A 16,524-nucleotide genomic window follows, 5' to 3' on the forward strand; every position below is an offset into this window, starting at 1 on the left:
AAACCTACAACCTCCTCAAACCACAGACCTGAAGCTGCTGCCACTGAAGTTCGTCATTCATATTAATGTAATTTGCAGAGGTGTTGGGCTCTTGGAGGAGTGTGTGTGGAAACCCAGACCTGAGACTCCCAAATTCTGTTACACTAGAAGAGATAAGGATATTTTATCAATTTAGGAAATACATACAACTAGAATAACAATTAAATCTGATAGATTAAATAATAATTCTAGTCCATCGAATCAGAAACATGCTTTGATGCAAGAAAATTGTAACCAGGTATTCAAAAAATAATAGCTCAAAAAAAGCTCTCAGAATGGAATGGCTAGAGATGACAAATGCCTGCTGGTCTGCAATCCTCCAGCTTCCCTTCTCCGATTATTTTAATTTATACTTACAGGGATAGCTGCTCTATCAGACTTTTTTTGGGCATTTCTGTCTTTCTTTTTAACCAGTACTACCAGTTATTTCCAGATGAGTTAAAGTCTTTGGGGACATCATTTTCACTGATAAGAGTTCATATTACAAAACATACACTATTATACACTTATTATATTGACTCTTAATTTTTTTGGTCCACCAAAACCTGAAGATTCTCATCACTGAAGCAGGCCAAAGCCCCTAAAATCCAGTTACCAGCATTAATCCCTTCCTGTTCATATTACATTTTTTTGTTTCCTTATGCTTTTCACAAGAAATATTGCTTTCCCGTAACAATGGTTTTCTTATCGTTTGGGGGTTTTCTTCAATTACAACAGGTGGATGGGATATTAGAAAGTTGGATTTGGAAAATGGCAGCAGCTCTGAAGTCTCAGGATAAACAAATGAACGTGATCATTGCAGACTGGATTATACTGGCTCACCAGCACTATCCCATCGCCGTACGGAACACACGCTATGTAGGACAGGAGATAGCACAATTCCTGGAATGGCTGGAGGTAAGAACTCCCAGATCAACACATGTTTCTCTGAAAAAGACCTATTTACTTGTTCTTATACTTCCACAACCTTTCTGAAATACTATGCTTGGTAATGCTTTCATTTCAGTCATTCACATTTCTTTAATGAAGTGCACATTTTTTCTCCCATAAACCTCCATATGATTTCATAAAACTTTCATCATGAAAGAGGAAAAAGCAAGTGGTCTTGTTTATGAAAATATTTTTATATACCTTTAGAGGTGAGATGGTTTCCTGCTACTTCGGCTTTTCCATTAGCATGTGTGTAGACAGCTGACACTGTTTCTCATGTAAAAAACAGGCAGACATCATCATTTGCGAATCATTAGTATAGGAAAATGGGCTTATGTTATCTGTGCCCAACTTCTACTTTTAATGCAGAATTCAATCCCGACACCATGTCTGATTTTTGCTGTAATTTCCCAAAGATTAGGATAAAATAATGGCTTAGAGATCCAGAATGTAAAGGGAGACCTTTCAAGAGGACAGACATGCTTCACAAAGCAGATGACATGGAGGCTGCAGTGAGTACAGAGCCACACTAATGCAGTGACTATTTATCAAAACTCTTGCTACATGGGGAGCAGTGGCCATGGCTGGATTGAAAAGGCTGCAGATAAGTCTTCAAGGTATCACTGGTCTCCAGCACTATTTAAGAAAAGACAGAAAGCAAACAGTAGAATGAGAATCACTCATACAAACCAGAAACTCTAAGCAACTCTTACTGTATCAATCTCTAATACTGAGATACTTAATTTGAACTGAAATTATACTTCTATGCCTGACAATGAATTTTGAATACATTACTTTAAATATGGTGTCTCGGTTTTGAAAGACAGGTGTCTGCTAAGGAAGGCAGAGGCCCCCCTTGAAGTGGCAGATATAACCCCTTTTCCCTCCAAGTTATTATATTTTGAAATCAAGAGCCTTTAGGCGAAGATGTGGGAAATAGGAATAACAGTTCTTTATATATATATGTATATAACCAGTCAAACAAAACAACAACAACTATGGCAGTAACAGCAATCACAAACCCAGTCCCGGCCTTCTCGGCTGTCAGGCCCTTTCCCCTCGGGTGCAGTTCCGCTCGCAGCCGGCAGGGGCGCTGGCGGCTCCCGGTGAGCAGGGCAGGTGCGATGGTTCCCCCGCGGCTGCAGGGGGCGCTCCGGGGCGAGCTCGGGAAACCCGCGGCTCTGGTGCCCTGGGATCCCGGGAAGGGATGGAACAAAGGCTTCACAAACCCCTGGGCAGCTGATCCCGGGCTCTCAGGAACAGCAGGCTGGAATGGCAGGGACGAACGGCAAATCCCGGGTGGCAGACGAGATGTATCCAGATGGGAAAAAACCACGGAGGCCCAGGCAGGCAGGGCGAGCAGGGCTACAGCGTAGCGAAAACTCGAAGCAGCAGCGGAGCAGGGCAGCCACAGCCCGGTCTCCAGCAGGGCAGGGAAAGCGGCTTTTGGGGTCCCGGCGTTGCTTCCAGCAGGAAGAAAGAACGGCCAAAAAGAAAGAAGCAGCAGCTCCTTTCTCTGCAGCTTCTCTCTCCGGACGCTCAGAGCGAACTGTCCCCACACCCAGGTGTAGACAAAAGAGTAGCCAGGCCCGCCCCACTCCCCTTTTTGTCTTTCTTAAGTACAGCTATTTGTCCCCTAGCAACATGCATATGGGAGAAAATTCCTTTAACAGGAAAACCTAAGACTAAACTAAAACCCCAACATATGGTGAGGCCTAAGGTGGAAGAGAAATGTACTGCAAGGCTGAAAGGTTTGTAGCAAATACCATTGAAGGTCTAAGCAGGAATGGCAGGGCTAGAGGAAGGTCAGAGTCACCATTTTTCATTGCGACATTAGAAGAAACCTTAGCTCTTGGTTAAATATAGTTTAAGTTTCTGGAGCCTAAAGTAATTTTTTGAAGCTGTTTAATTATTGAATGAATCAAATGGTGGACTGTGATCAGTTCCCAGGAGGACATATCACATTGTCAACAAAAAAGACATTCTGTGATTTCTCTAGTGTCAACAAACAAATCAAGGCTTGAATAAATGACTCCTTGCTCCAGTATTGTAGGTAGTTTCTCTTGTACGGTGATGTGTTCCAGAATTTAAATATACCATAAAACACCATTGTGTGTGTCCAACCAGTATTGAGAAGCAAAACCCCCTTTGTTCCAACTCTCACAATGATCTTTCTCCTGTGCTTCTGTCTGCTTACAGGCAGATGATTATTTCAAAGATTCCCCATGGATGTAACAAAAACTGCAGTGCTGCACAACATTTTAAAAAACAATAAGTAAATATTAGTGCTCTTGGTCCAAGAATTAATAGGGCATGATCAGTAACAGCCTCAATAGCCTCCATTTCAGCATCACCTGACAAGAAAATTGGTCAGATCTTGTGATTTCTAAGAGCTGTCTCTCTCAAAAGAAGTCTGCCAAGTTTCACCTTATCTTCCGAAGAGATGGATGTTGAGACTGCACAGCCATTCCACTGGGACAGGCAACATCCACAAAGAAATTAAAAGTGAGGCTTGCCTTTCCTGCAAGCGAAATATGCCACATTTTTCTTTTCAAGTCAGAAAAATTTTGAGCCCTGCAGCTCAGGTGAAATGCTTAACATGTACCTAGCATTGATTAGATAGAAAGAAGGGCAATTCTGCTTCAATAGGTTTGTTACAAATCAGATACGCATCTTTGTACAAGAAATATCACTGCTGTATCATTCACTGCTGTATCGTTTAACATGTCTACCGTCTGATCAATATTTTGATCCCTTTAGTCTGGCTTATGCTGGTATCTCAGGCAAAAAAACCCCAAGGCACTTTTTATAGAAGATTGTTTTACCCTGAAGTTAAAGAACAGATATCCATTTTATAATCACAGGAAATCCAAATGCTGCAGAAACATCTGCATCACTTGCAACAAACAACAACAAAAATCTCATTATCTGTGTGGATGGTTTTCCTGTGCACAGAAGATAAGGAGCAGTGGCCAAATGTGGGGCATTTTCCAGCTGCATGAAAAAGAAGCAAGGAATAACACTCAGCCAATAGAAATGTACTCAGTGATTCATGCACCTCATTTGACCACCATCAACATACAAATTTCTTGTGTTATAATTCAGACTATTCCTAGCTTGTAATTAATATTTCACTGTTTACTTTTCACATTTCTTCATTTAAATCAAGCTGCCACTATCTTCCAGGAATCCATTCAATTTTCCAGAAGCAATGCTCATCTAATTGGGTACAGCCTAGGAGCTCATGTTTCAGGATTTGCTGGAAGTTTTATCAGTGGTACAAAAAAGATTGGAAGAATTACAGGTAAAAGACTTATACCTTTAAGAAAAAAACCAGCCAACTGAATCAAGTTATGAAGATATTTGACATATCAATGTTGTATCGACAATTAGCTGTCGAATAGCAATATTCAGCACAGTTTAGAAGTCTCATCTCATTGGTTTAGAAATTAGATTTAGAAAACTTAGGAGTGAGGCAAATATGCATGGCTGTGCTTTGAAGTCACAATTCTGATCTTGGATTCATTGCCACATACCACAGCCTCTTACATAGCTCTTGTGGCAGTGCCTGCATGCCAAGAAGCTGATTTTACAAATGTGTCATGATATTACACCAGTGTAAGCACTGAAGGACTTCAGGTCCCCGGTGCTGCTTGTTCAAACCTTACTAGTACATAAAACCTTGATAATGGATAAGAAAAAACCTCAGAACACATTATTTATTGTAACAGCTATATGCATCCTTCAGCAAAAGTCATTCAGACTTGTAACAATAAGCTCCAAAAAAATGATAGTGATAAAAGTTATTAAAGCTAAAAAGAAATATATGCCTTCAGGGGCACTTCCCTACTCATGGTCTGTGTTACTAGTCTTGTCTGGTTACATCTATGCAACTATATGATTCCATAATACCAACTGAAGAATATCAAGTTTGGAAGCTTGTCCTCAAAGCTGAATGCAGCTTTAAACTAAACACAAAGTTCTCTTCCTAAATCAATTCCCAACCAAGAAGAGCACCATGCAAAAAAGTCCAGAAAACAAAAATCAGCAAGACTCCCTAAGTGGAGTATTATTTTTCTGAATACTGTAATAATCTCCCTTGAAGATTTTTCAAGTTGAAGAATTATTATAAATAAAATCTAGCCCTTTTAAGCAATAAGTGGAGCTTTATAAAGTTTCAGGTCCCAAATGTGGGTTAAAAGTCAGCCTTGCTGTGGGTCTGGTATCTTCCAAAGGGCCTGAAACACATGACCTCTAGAGTTTGAAAGAACAAAATTACGTAAAGGTCCCTCAAGTGACACTGGCAGCAAGCACAGTTTGACAAACACATCTGTCTCTGGGCCTATGTCCTTGTGCAGGTCCCAGTTACTGTTTGTTACAGTGCCCGTGTTTGCTTTAGGTGTAACCACCCTCTGCAGGACAAGCATTCTTATTGTTTCCATCAGAGAAAGACCTTGTAAAGTACCAGTGCTGCCTATTTTCAGACATTTATCACAGATTTACAGCAGCAGAACAGTCCTTCTGCAGTATATGACAATGGGATTATTTGCATTTATTGCAGGCCTTGACCCCGCTGGTCCCTTGTTTGAAGGAATGTCACCAACAGACCGTTTATCTCCAGATGATGCAAACTTTGTAGATGCAATTCATACCTTCACTAAACAGCACATGGGCCTCAGTGTCGGCATCAAGCAGCCTGTGGCTCATTTTGACTTTTATCCCAATGGAGGCACCTTCCAGCCTGGCTGTCACATCCTACATGTGTACAACCACATTGCAGAATTTGGGATCACTGGTAAGAACCAATGGCACAGAGTGGGAGGCAGCGGGGCAGCTGTACTGACTCTCTCTGAGAAACTACATAACTGTGGTCTTAAACAGCATCTAAGTATTATTATTATCACCCCTTATATGCAAGGTATTTTCTTGTTTAGAGATCAGTTATCTGATTTTTACGTGTCTTGAGTTCATATTGGTTTTATTGACTCCAGTAAGGAATTGAGCTGCCCAGCACTCCTGAAAATGAGGCCACGAGCATCCTACTGTCAAGCACCTCTGAATAATTTAATGGTATTTGTTTCAGCAGTAGGGAAGATGAGAAATTTTTCTGCACAATTATTCTAATTAAGCCAGATTTTTCTAGTGTGCCATTAATTATTTCAAATCAAATAAAACACAGGTCTGTACTACTCACCTCCATAGTTCACCTTTCCCCAACTCCATGTCCTTCAGAGGAACAGATCACACTCTCTCTACGACCTGATGGCCAGTGTTCCAGGCTAGCTTTTATTTATAGAAGCTTATTTCCAATGTACCTAAACATAAACGTATAGAGAAACTGATGCAACATACTGAAAAAGGTCCTGATGTGCAGTGACAACCAGAAGTGCTCACTGAAAACCCCCAAAAGAGCCCTGCTCACCCAGCACACGGCATTGCAGAAGTATTTCTCAACTGTCACCGCACAATGCCTAAATCTGGGCCTTACTTGTTAGAAAATAAATTGTGACAAATGTGAAACCAAGCATCTGCTCAAAAGCTTATCAGTGGACATATAAAACAGCCCATCGTGATACATCCTGATTGCACAGAATAATTTTTGTAATTTGATGACACCTAAAGAACAAAAGATACTTCTCATAATAGCAGGCCTATTCAATATTTTTATTGTGTTTAATAAAATTTTTCTCCTTTTTTCCAAGTAGTAACTGCAAGAAAAATTCAATTCAGCCTAAGAGTTTGTCAGTGTAATAGGGACAAAATATGATATTGCTGCCTAAGCATCCAAAATCCAACAGCGTTCAACAATTCAGAATGAGACTGCTGTCTTTAATGTGGCATGATCTGAAAGACTGCCTATCAACTCAGATTTATTTTCTATTGACCAAGGCAGCCAGAACAATGAAATCAAGGTTCATATTTACAGTCCGATACAGTCAGGCTCGAGAAGTTTAAGCAGAAAATTATTCAAGTTTATTATCATGGAGTTCAGCCATTCTATATTTCAATGATCCTATGATGTGTGATTTCTGAGGCAAAACCACAATGCAAAGGGTAGTAAAGGGGTGTGGGGGGGAAACAATGACATATGTTTATAGTTGGCTACGGTACTCCTCTGCAGTTGAAATGGTAAAAAGAAACAAGGGCATGTAAAATTTTGTTGTTGCATTTTTTCAGGCATCACTCAAACTGTGAAATGTGCCCATGAGAGGTCAGTTCATTTATTCATCGACTCTCTGCTGCACGTGGACAAGCAAAGCACAGCTTACTGGTGCAATGACATCAACACTTTCAACAAAGGACTGTGCCTCAGCTGTAGGAAGAACCGGTGCAACACCCTGGGCTACAACATCAGGGAGGAAAGGCTGCCCAAAAGCAGACGACTCTTTCTGAAAACAAGAGCACATATGCCCTTCAAAGGTTTGTGGGAATACTTTTTACAGTGTCCAGATTGATCACAAAGTGGAAGACTGAGCCTAAGCTTCATGATTCTATTTTACTCATTCATTAAAGCTTTTAAAATCTGTGAGAATAATCAATTTGCTGAGACAACTGAGAATCCCAGTAGGCCATCTTGATGCCCTTTCATCAAGATCTTGGCTCTCATATTTCTGTGGGAAAAAGCACACTGCATGCTTGCCCCAGGCTAGCTGTGGAGCTGAGGGCTCGCAGATGCAGGGGGTCCTGATCTGCAGGATTTTCCTACAACCGGACTGTGCAGGTTTGTTGTAACATATCCAGGCATACAGCCAACCCCAAAAAAGCAGCACAATTACTCTGGGAGGCCTGTTCCGAAACATCCTGTTCCGAATTTGCCCATATTTTTTCTTCAATTAGACTATGAGACGACATACAAATTACTACTTTTCAAACAATGGACAGACAACAGAATAGCATGGACTTTTACAGGGCTGAACTGTAGCACTAAAATTAAGACCGGCACTCAGGCTTTAGCTCTACTACATTACTTTATCGAGTCAGCATGGATTTTTTGGCTGTATGACCAGACATAGGGGCCACAGCCTGACAGGGGGCGCAGGGCCTTCCTGCCACTCTCCATTGCACTCAGTTGCCAGAGCCCACTGCTGCTGTTGAGCAGACATTCCCTTGCCAGTGGCAAGGTTTACGTACATTTTACAGTGAGAACAAGCAGGACTTTACGGGACAGTTCTCTTCCGAGGGGCTCCTGCAGGGGCTCCTGGCGCCCGGCGCTGCTCCTCACCACCTCCTTCCCCGGCTGCCATGAGGCGTGTGGGGAGCAGCGGCGCGGGCGGCCGGGCAGGGCTCGCACACACGGAGGAGGCTCCCCTCAGACTCAGGCGCTGCCTGTTCCCGGCACGTCCCCGGCACAGCCCCGGCACTGGCCCCGGCCAAAGGAGTCCCGCACCCCCGCACCTGCTGCCGGGGCTGTGCCGCGCCGGAGCCTCCGTCCTGCTGGAGGGGTCTGTCCCCGCCTGCCCCTCGCCCTGGGCTCTGGGGTTGGGGAGCACTTCGAATATTGACAGTGCACCCCGGCATGAACGCTGAAGGGATGAGGAGAAACGCTTTAAAAGGCTGCTTGCATTATACGGCTTGTCTCCCCACAGTGCCCAGTTACTCAGCTGCATTATCATAGATTAAAAAAACCAAACCAAAACTCAACAAAAATTCTGGTACTTTTAAAATAATTTTGGAAGTCTTCCACTAGCACAGCTGTGAAACATTCAGTGATGACTCCAGAGGGATCTGCATAGCCCTGACTGATACTCAGAGCAGCTGAACCTGCTGAATCTCTTCTTAATACTGTTTAAAATGGCACAGGAAGAAACTTGAGGGAGATTTTAAAACTCCAGAGGCTATGTCTAGTTCCTGATGTTATCTTTCTCCAGTACAGTCAGGGTCAGGTCCTTGTCAGAATCAGGGGCTGACAGGTTCTGGGGATGCATTGCCTGCTGCTCCCACTCCTGGGCACACGGATGTGATCGCTGTGTTGCATTCTTCTCTGGACACGGAGCTAGTTTCAGTTTGGGGTAAAATATCTGTGTCCTGTTGCCTTTGATTTCAATTAACATGTTTAATTTTTATGCTTAGAACTGGTTTTGCATAAAAAACCATCCTTGGCACATATGTGGATAGAAGTATCCCAGACAATGATCTCCTTTCACAAAAGTTCCCAAACAAAGTGGCTTACAAAGTCATCCTTGTAATGCTTTTTAAAAAAATGTTTGAAGATCATGTGAGAAGCACAAACAGAAGAAATTTGAGAAATCCAACATTACACTTCACAATTCTCTGTGTCTTCACAAAATCTGATGTTTCATTTTCAACTTAATGACATTACATTCTGGAGCATACATTGATCCAGCTCAAACAAAGCCCCCAGTTCTTACAAAGAAGTTAATATTTATAATAAAGCTGTGATGGGACCCTGAGTTTTTTCCTTGAAGTGAGCACCATAATCACAGCAAAAGCTTAGGCTGTGTCTGATCATATACTGAACAGTTGTTACATAGACAGAAAACCCAGAGAAAGATTCATAATAAAAGTGATCTGTAAACGACCCTCTCTGCCTTTGTCCTCATCAGGTTTGCAGCATAGAATCAGCCATTTTGTTTTCTACTGAGTGACATGTTTTCAAAAGAAAATACATTGTTCACTAACATACAACGACTATAAAACGACAAAAAGATACTGTTTTTCCAGAAAATACCTTTCATTGTGAACACTCTGAGCTGCACAAAAAAACCCCCCAAAACTATCTGTGCATATACATGAAAACATGATCCTGTTAGCAGTATGTAGTGAAGAATGAAGTGGGTAAAGAGGTTCTACTCAAAAACTAGTGTGAAACAATGTTCCTTCACACATAAATCTATCAGTTTTGTCTAGAAGGTGGCTGGAAGAATGACCAAATAGAAGAGTTTTGGACATTCAAATGTAGCTGACAGTATCTGTATGCACATACTTTAAATGTGTGTTGCTGGGGTTTTTTTTTCATATTTACAAAATATCAAACTGATGACTTCTTAGGCATTTTTCATGCTGACAATACTCGGTTCAGGCTTTCCTAAACAGTGTTGTTCTAGAAACTCACCAGACCTTGAAGCATTAATGACATTGTTAACAGATGTGTGTTAAGCACAACGTATCATTATGCAGTCAAGGAAAGTTTGTGAGTCATCTGTTTTGCAGGGCAATTTTCCAGTTGATCAGAGAAACAGCCTGACCACACTGCATAAGGTCTTTGATCTGTATCGTACATCTCTAGTCATGCCCACTCACAAGGATTTGTCTGGTCACTAGACAGAAGGCTTGCCAGAAATTCTGACAATTAAACTTCAGAAAAGCTGAAATATTTGCCATGGCAGAATGTTTTATCCCAAAAAGAAACTCAACACTGATTACCTTTCTCTCCATCCTTTAAAGCAACAGGGCCTCAAACTCTAACAGACTACACAGCACAACAAGAACCAGAAAAAATGATAATGTTTTAATTTCAACAAATTACTTTGAAAGCTAAAATGGAATAACCATCAACTTTCTGCTCTGAAAGGCAAACTTCTTTTGCCTAAGAAATCTGTTGATGCATTGACCATTCATTTTGTCACTTTTTGCAAATTCTTCCTTTCTACAGTGTATCACTATCAGTTCAAGATCCACATCATCAATGAAATCCAAGGCAAGCCAATAGACCCAACTTTCACCATGTCTCTGGCAGGGACTAAGAAGGATGCTAAAAACCTGCACATCCCACTGTGAGTATTGTATCACGTCATTGTGCAAGTGACTAAAGATGCCAATCTTTAATATCATATCACATTGATAATCATGCTTTGAGTGAAATGATTTAGCTATACAGCTAAGTGAACATGAACTGGGAATTGTCCTCTCTTCAGTCATACTCCCTGAAAGTCCCAAGTTCTTATAATGATCATACAGTTTGTGCAGAAAAAAATCATTATAAAACAAACAGTAAATTTGGAATTTTTTCTGTCTGCTTACTTTGGTCCATCCCATTGCTAAGACAGAGAGGTGTCATCAATTAAAACACAAATGAAAAAATCAGCTGTAATTGAGATAAAGAATTTGGGGTATTTATCATGATGAATACTAACTGTATTGATGAAAGCAAAGGCAGCAGTGTGGGTCAGCATTTGCTCTAGCAGGAAAAAGTCATAACATAGATGCTATTATGGGACGCCTCTTCTTTTGCTGTCAGAAACCACCACTGCTTCATCAGCTGTTCAAGCTTCTCCCACTTCTGCTTCTTTCCTAGCACATTGTCATATTTCACCACTTTTTTGCACCTGGAGGAAGGACATCCTCGAGACATAAATGTTTTGTCCTGGAGAAGGAAACATAGCTCTTTCTCTGGTTTTAAGGGGAAAAAATCCTATTTTTTTCACTTTAATTCATGATAATTAAGACAGCATTACTCTTATCTTGCTTTCTGTAGAGTTGAAGGTATTACTGGCAATAAAACCTACTCCTTTCTCATCACCCTGGACACTGATATCGGTGACCTAATAATGATCAAGTTCAAGTGGGAAGGAACTCCAGTTTGGGAAAATATCTGGGACACATTTCAAACCATAATACCATGGACAAAAGGCACCCGTCGACCAGGACTTATAGTGAAGGCAATAAGAGTGAAAGCAGGGGAAACACAGCAAAAGTAAGTGTAATGAGAACACTCAACACCACAGGTGTTTGGCACACAGGTTATTCCAGTTCAAATACAAGCATCCAAGTCCCAGCAGTCACACCAATAAATTTCAATGAAACAAGATACTATGCAAGATAAATATTGATTCCAACATTAACATCATGAAATATTCAGATTCCTACTTACAAAAAATATGCCAAATCTTAATTATTTGACTATCAATACCTACTTTCTAGAGAAACTCAGCATCACCATTCTTGAAAATACTCATTAGAAGGATCATGTGCTGTACTACACAGTCCTCTGATTCTTTTTGGTGTTTTTTCCCCTGTTTATTGCTTTGAAACTGGATCACCAAGTCTGAGCAGCTTTGTTCTCTACATACCACAATGCTAACAACACATTTGAAACTGCCTACTCATACAGAGAAATTTCAGCCAGATTCCCACTGCTTTAATCCTTTGAGAAATTTTAACTGAGAAGTTTAATTAAAGTTAATGAGAAAAGCACACCTTACCTTGTAACTGAGGTTTAGTCTTAGAAGGCAATTTTCTCTTGGTACACTCCCTTTCTTACCACCACAACTAGTGCAGACTTCCTGTGGAACAACTCTTATTGGCAGAGCTGCATCTCCTTAATATTGACACAAAAACGAAATTAGACAATTTAAAGAGACATTTCATAAAACAATCTGTGTGTGCTGAGGGGCAGAGGAAGGATCATATTCTCTTAGGTTTAATCCTCCTGAAAATGCATTTTGGAGGTATTTTCCTTACCTGGCATTTGGCACGTGCTCCTGCCATTAAAATAAAATGAGTTTCTATAACATCTGCTATTTTAAAAGCCACGATCCAAAATCAATACTGACCTAGCTGGCAAAGAAAATTAAAGCAAAGCATACATTGCAAACTAGGGAGCTATGTTTAGGTACAGGTTCCTGTACTTTGACAAAAAAGGTATGAAGGTGAGAAGTCATTTTCCTAACCAGGAAGCTCTTGTCCAGTGCAGCTGTGCCAGTAACCAAGCCAATTGCTGCTGATGTACTACTTACATTACCTAGGAAATTATTAAGTGAGGGGGGTACTTATTATACTGACAAAAAATTATATTGGTATCTTCAGGTACTTAATGTTCCTTAGAAGTTTTTTTTTACTGCAAGTGGAAGCAGTCTGTGCCAAGCTTTTAGTGGACACGATTATGTGCTGGGTTTTGTTCTTTGCAATCTGGGCAGTGATGTTCAGATACCACTCAAATACTGCCTTAATGTTTAGGGGGGGAATGAAAGATTATTAGGTGGTTCTAAAAGGAGAAACAAAGGACACTCAAGGAAAAGTATTTTCTTCAAAGAAAAAAGGTCTGTCTGCCTTCCTGAGAAGACCAAACATCGTGTATTGCAGAATTAGAAATTTTGGAAATTCAGTAGTTAAAAAAGGTAGTAAACACAAAATATATTTTGACTTCTCTTGTGCTTTGAACAACTGACAATATTTTATCTCCAGGCATCTCTACCTCTTGATGTTTGCGATCTTTGTACACATGATGAAAACTCCTTTGTTAGATTATCTAATGGCAAACACTTGAGATATAGCAGCATAAACTTAAAAAGCAGTTAACGAACAGACCATTATGAGCAATAAAATACCAGATTCCAACATATTTGGGTTCAAATATTTCTGTAGCATATGTAGTTGCTGATGTTAGCATCCTACATAGCTGATTTTTAGCAACCTCCCAGCTAAATACCAGTGATCCAGAGCCCAAATAGTGCAGTTGTAGTGGTAACAGAGTTGAAACAATGTCAGTGCCCCACAGCAATAAAGCCCAGGTGACTGTGAGGGTGTACTGTGGAGATCATGCCCAGTTGACACCAGGGAGACAGAGGCACAATGCACTCAGTACCCAGGAGCTGCCTGCTCCTCTTCTCCTCTGTACCTATGGTCTGGCAGGCAGATACATCTCTTTCCTCACAAGCCTATAAAAACAGTAAGATACCTTCCTGTAAAAGACAGGATAAAGAACTGGCTAAAGAACGGGAGATTCTGACTAACATTATGCTTTCTAACCAATATCATACTCACATGCTGTCTTTTCTTTCCAGAAAAACATTTTGCCCCCAAAACATTGACAACATTCACCTTCATCCATCCCAAGAGAAGACATTTGTGAGCTGTGAAGATCGCTTCCAGAAGCAAAACAGAAAATGAGCAAGAACACAAAAAGACAACTCCTCTCCAAAATATTCAAAATATGATACATCTAGTAAAATGTTTTAAAAATTCACAGCTACATCAAATATCCTAGCAGTTTCAGAGATGGTGAAAAAATACATTGAGGTATTCAAGTTTTGTGATCCGACAGTAAGCTGAAATACACACTTTGTTCATCTAGGAGCATACTCTGAAAATTATCAACAAGCAGCTTCATCAAGGCAACTGTCAATTTTCAACTGTTAAAGTCTGAAAAAAACATCTGCTTGCCAGAAGTAAAAATATTATTTAACAAAATCATTGCTGTAAGCCTTTGAAAAAGTTAATTTTGTTGGATTTAAGGGAAAAAAATAAACTCCGTTTCCCAGTAAATACTTTGAAATATTAATAGCTGCTACTATCAGTTAAAGCTTTCCTAAATTATTTCCTAATGAAGGGGGAGTTAAATAGTTCATAAAAGAAAATACTACCAAATAGATATAAAAATAAAAAATGCTTGAGCCATAACAACCATATGAAAACCCCAATAATAGTATCATCTAACAATTCTGTAATAAGCTTTGTTCTCTTTGAAAATGTTTTGCTATTTAACTACTTTAATTAAAAAACTGATTTAAATTACTAGCAATTTAATTATTTGAATGATGCTTCATATATTACACAAAATTCTAGCACAACTAAGTTCAGTTAATTTTTTGCATTTAAATCATATTTATCTGTTCAAGTAAGATCTGAGATTTTTAGATTCTAAACCTCTGTATACCAGATTTTGGCATGACTTGAAACTGCCAGAATAAATGAAAATGGTGAAATCTTCAAACAGCTTCAGAGCATAAAACCAAACTTTATAAGGTCAAACATACACAATTCCATTGTTTCCTATGTCAGAAAATATACAACAAAAAGAAACATTACTGTCTCAGATTGTTTTTATTCTATGGTTTGTGCATACTGAAACAGAAATCAATATATATGTATTCATTTGTCACTTTAATGCTAAGCACAAGATTCATTAAAAATTAAGTGTCTTGAACTCTGAATTTTGAATGTAATTTGTGTTCAATATTCTCTAAATGGTAAAAACATGTGCAAGAAAGCACTAAGACCTGGAGCAAAGCATATTTTTTCATAGCAAGATATTGCAGGGAATTTTGAATCAAAATATCTGGATGTTATCAGGAATAAAATAGGATTTATTTAGACAGCCCAACAAACAAACAAGTTGAGCAGATCCTGCAAGCAGTGAACAGTAATCAGATGTTGAATGCAGGCATCTCTGCCAACCATTCAGAATATTAACTTCTAACTTTCACAATCTGTTTTCAACAACTACCATCCCTTTAAACAAACAGGAATATTCAATACAGAATCAGAAAGGCTCACAAACTACAATGGGAACTGAAGCATACTTAAATCTCAAATGAGAATTGTTATACTTCCTGAGGTGTACATTCCAGAAGCTGTTCCAATATTTAAAATGGCTCCTAGGAGTAGCATCTTGATTAGATAAATATTTATATATTTAAATACAAATTCCATGCAAAAGAATCCTTAGGTACTCACTGAAAACAAAGGTTTGTGCTCTGAAAGATTTTGTTCAAAGAAGGAAACTGGTCTTTTAAACACAAAAGTATTTCTACCTTCAGTGTCAAAAATTACAATTTAAATGATTAATTTCCTGCTTCAGGTTGCTATCCCAAATATTTAAAGTTTGCAACATAATTATTTTATGAGAGCTCTGTAGTATGTTCTGTGTTTGTGTAAGAATCAATTGCTTAAATACAATAGCTGAGTCAAATCAGGAGCATACACAGAAGGCAATTTCAACCAAAAGTATCTGAGAGTTAGGTATGCACCAAGGCCTTTTTTTAGTTGTTTTACATTTGTAGTAGCTATAATCCACTGGAGAGACTCAATTGCTAGAGAGACCCAGTGACAGCATTTTTAGGGGCACGAAGTTACAGTGGATCATGTCCTGCACGATAACAGGTAAGGAACAAATGACAATGTGGCCATTTTAGTTTTCCAAAGCACAATGAAAAATGAGAGTAAACAGTGGAAGCATGTATGGCTAACTCAAAATTAGGCATTTCTTCAGATTGTTTCTAGAATTCAGTTGTTGCTTTGGCAAAAAGCTAAAGACCTGCCACTTACTTCTGTTTCAGGGTTTTCTTTTTTTATAAAATACTTGTCTATTTAGAGAATAATTTAAATACTGTCACTGAAATTGCATTTACATCAGTTATCACCAACTTTCTAAGCTATGAATTTCGTAAGCTTCCTGAACCAAATCCTACCCCCTACTCCTCAAAAAAAGCTTTTTTCAGAAGATACTGAAGGATGACAGAGCAAGAGACAAAGGCTAAAAAGAATTGGGCTGTACTTCTCCTCCAGTACAGATACAACACTCTTAGAAACATTTCAACATTGCATTTCATTGCAAGAATTGGCATTTCTTGCAAATTACTATCACTTACTTGGTAAGAAGGCTGATAAAGGGATCTAAACTTCAAGAGAAACAGGCATTACTTCAGGAAAAGCAGGTGGAAGAAGAGTCAGAGGTGTCTACAGTGTGCTGAAACTCAAGAAATGGGGATACTGCAGTTTTTTTCTGGTTTTTGTGAAAAAACATTCTCCTGTTCAACTGAGAGAAGCTGGTATATCCTCAGATAAGACAATTTGAAAGCTTTTAAAAAGTAGGAA

The 16,524-nt window shown here is 39.5% G+C and overlaps 1 protein-coding gene across 4 annotated transcripts in view; it reads left to right on the plus strand.

Moving 5' to 3' along the window:
* Nucleotides 1–14,861, plus strand: part of LIPC (lipase C, hepatic type) — a 52,827-nt gene extending 37,966 nt beyond the window's left edge. For 3 of the 4 annotated variants that reach the window (XM_048318127.1, XM_048318128.1, XM_048318126.1), the window contains 7 exons: nt 757–936; nt 4,156–4,273; nt 5,531–5,764; nt 7,147–7,389; nt 10,583–10,703; nt 11,405–11,623; nt 13,713–14,861. In XM_048318127.1, the coding sequence (XP_048174084.1) occupies nt 757–936; nt 4,156–4,273; nt 5,531–5,764; nt 7,147–7,389; nt 10,583–10,703; nt 11,405–11,623; nt 13,713–13,818 (1,221 nt within the window). In that variant the 3' untranslated portion in view covers nt 13,819–14,861. Of the gene's footprint in view, nt 1–756; nt 937–4,155; nt 4,274–5,530; nt 5,765–7,146; nt 7,390–10,582; nt 10,704–11,404; nt 11,628–13,712 lie in introns of all 4 variants that reach the window. The other variant, XM_048318130.1, reaches the window with a different exon arrangement.
* Nucleotides 14,862–16,524: the final 1,663 nt, after the last annotated feature.

This window comes from Corvus hawaiiensis, chromosome 13, assembly GCF_020740725.1.
Source record: "Corvus hawaiiensis isolate bCorHaw1 chromosome 13, bCorHaw1.pri.cur, whole genome shotgun sequence".
NCBI classification, from domain to species: Eukaryota; Metazoa; Chordata; class Aves; order Passeriformes; family Corvidae; genus Corvus; species Corvus hawaiiensis.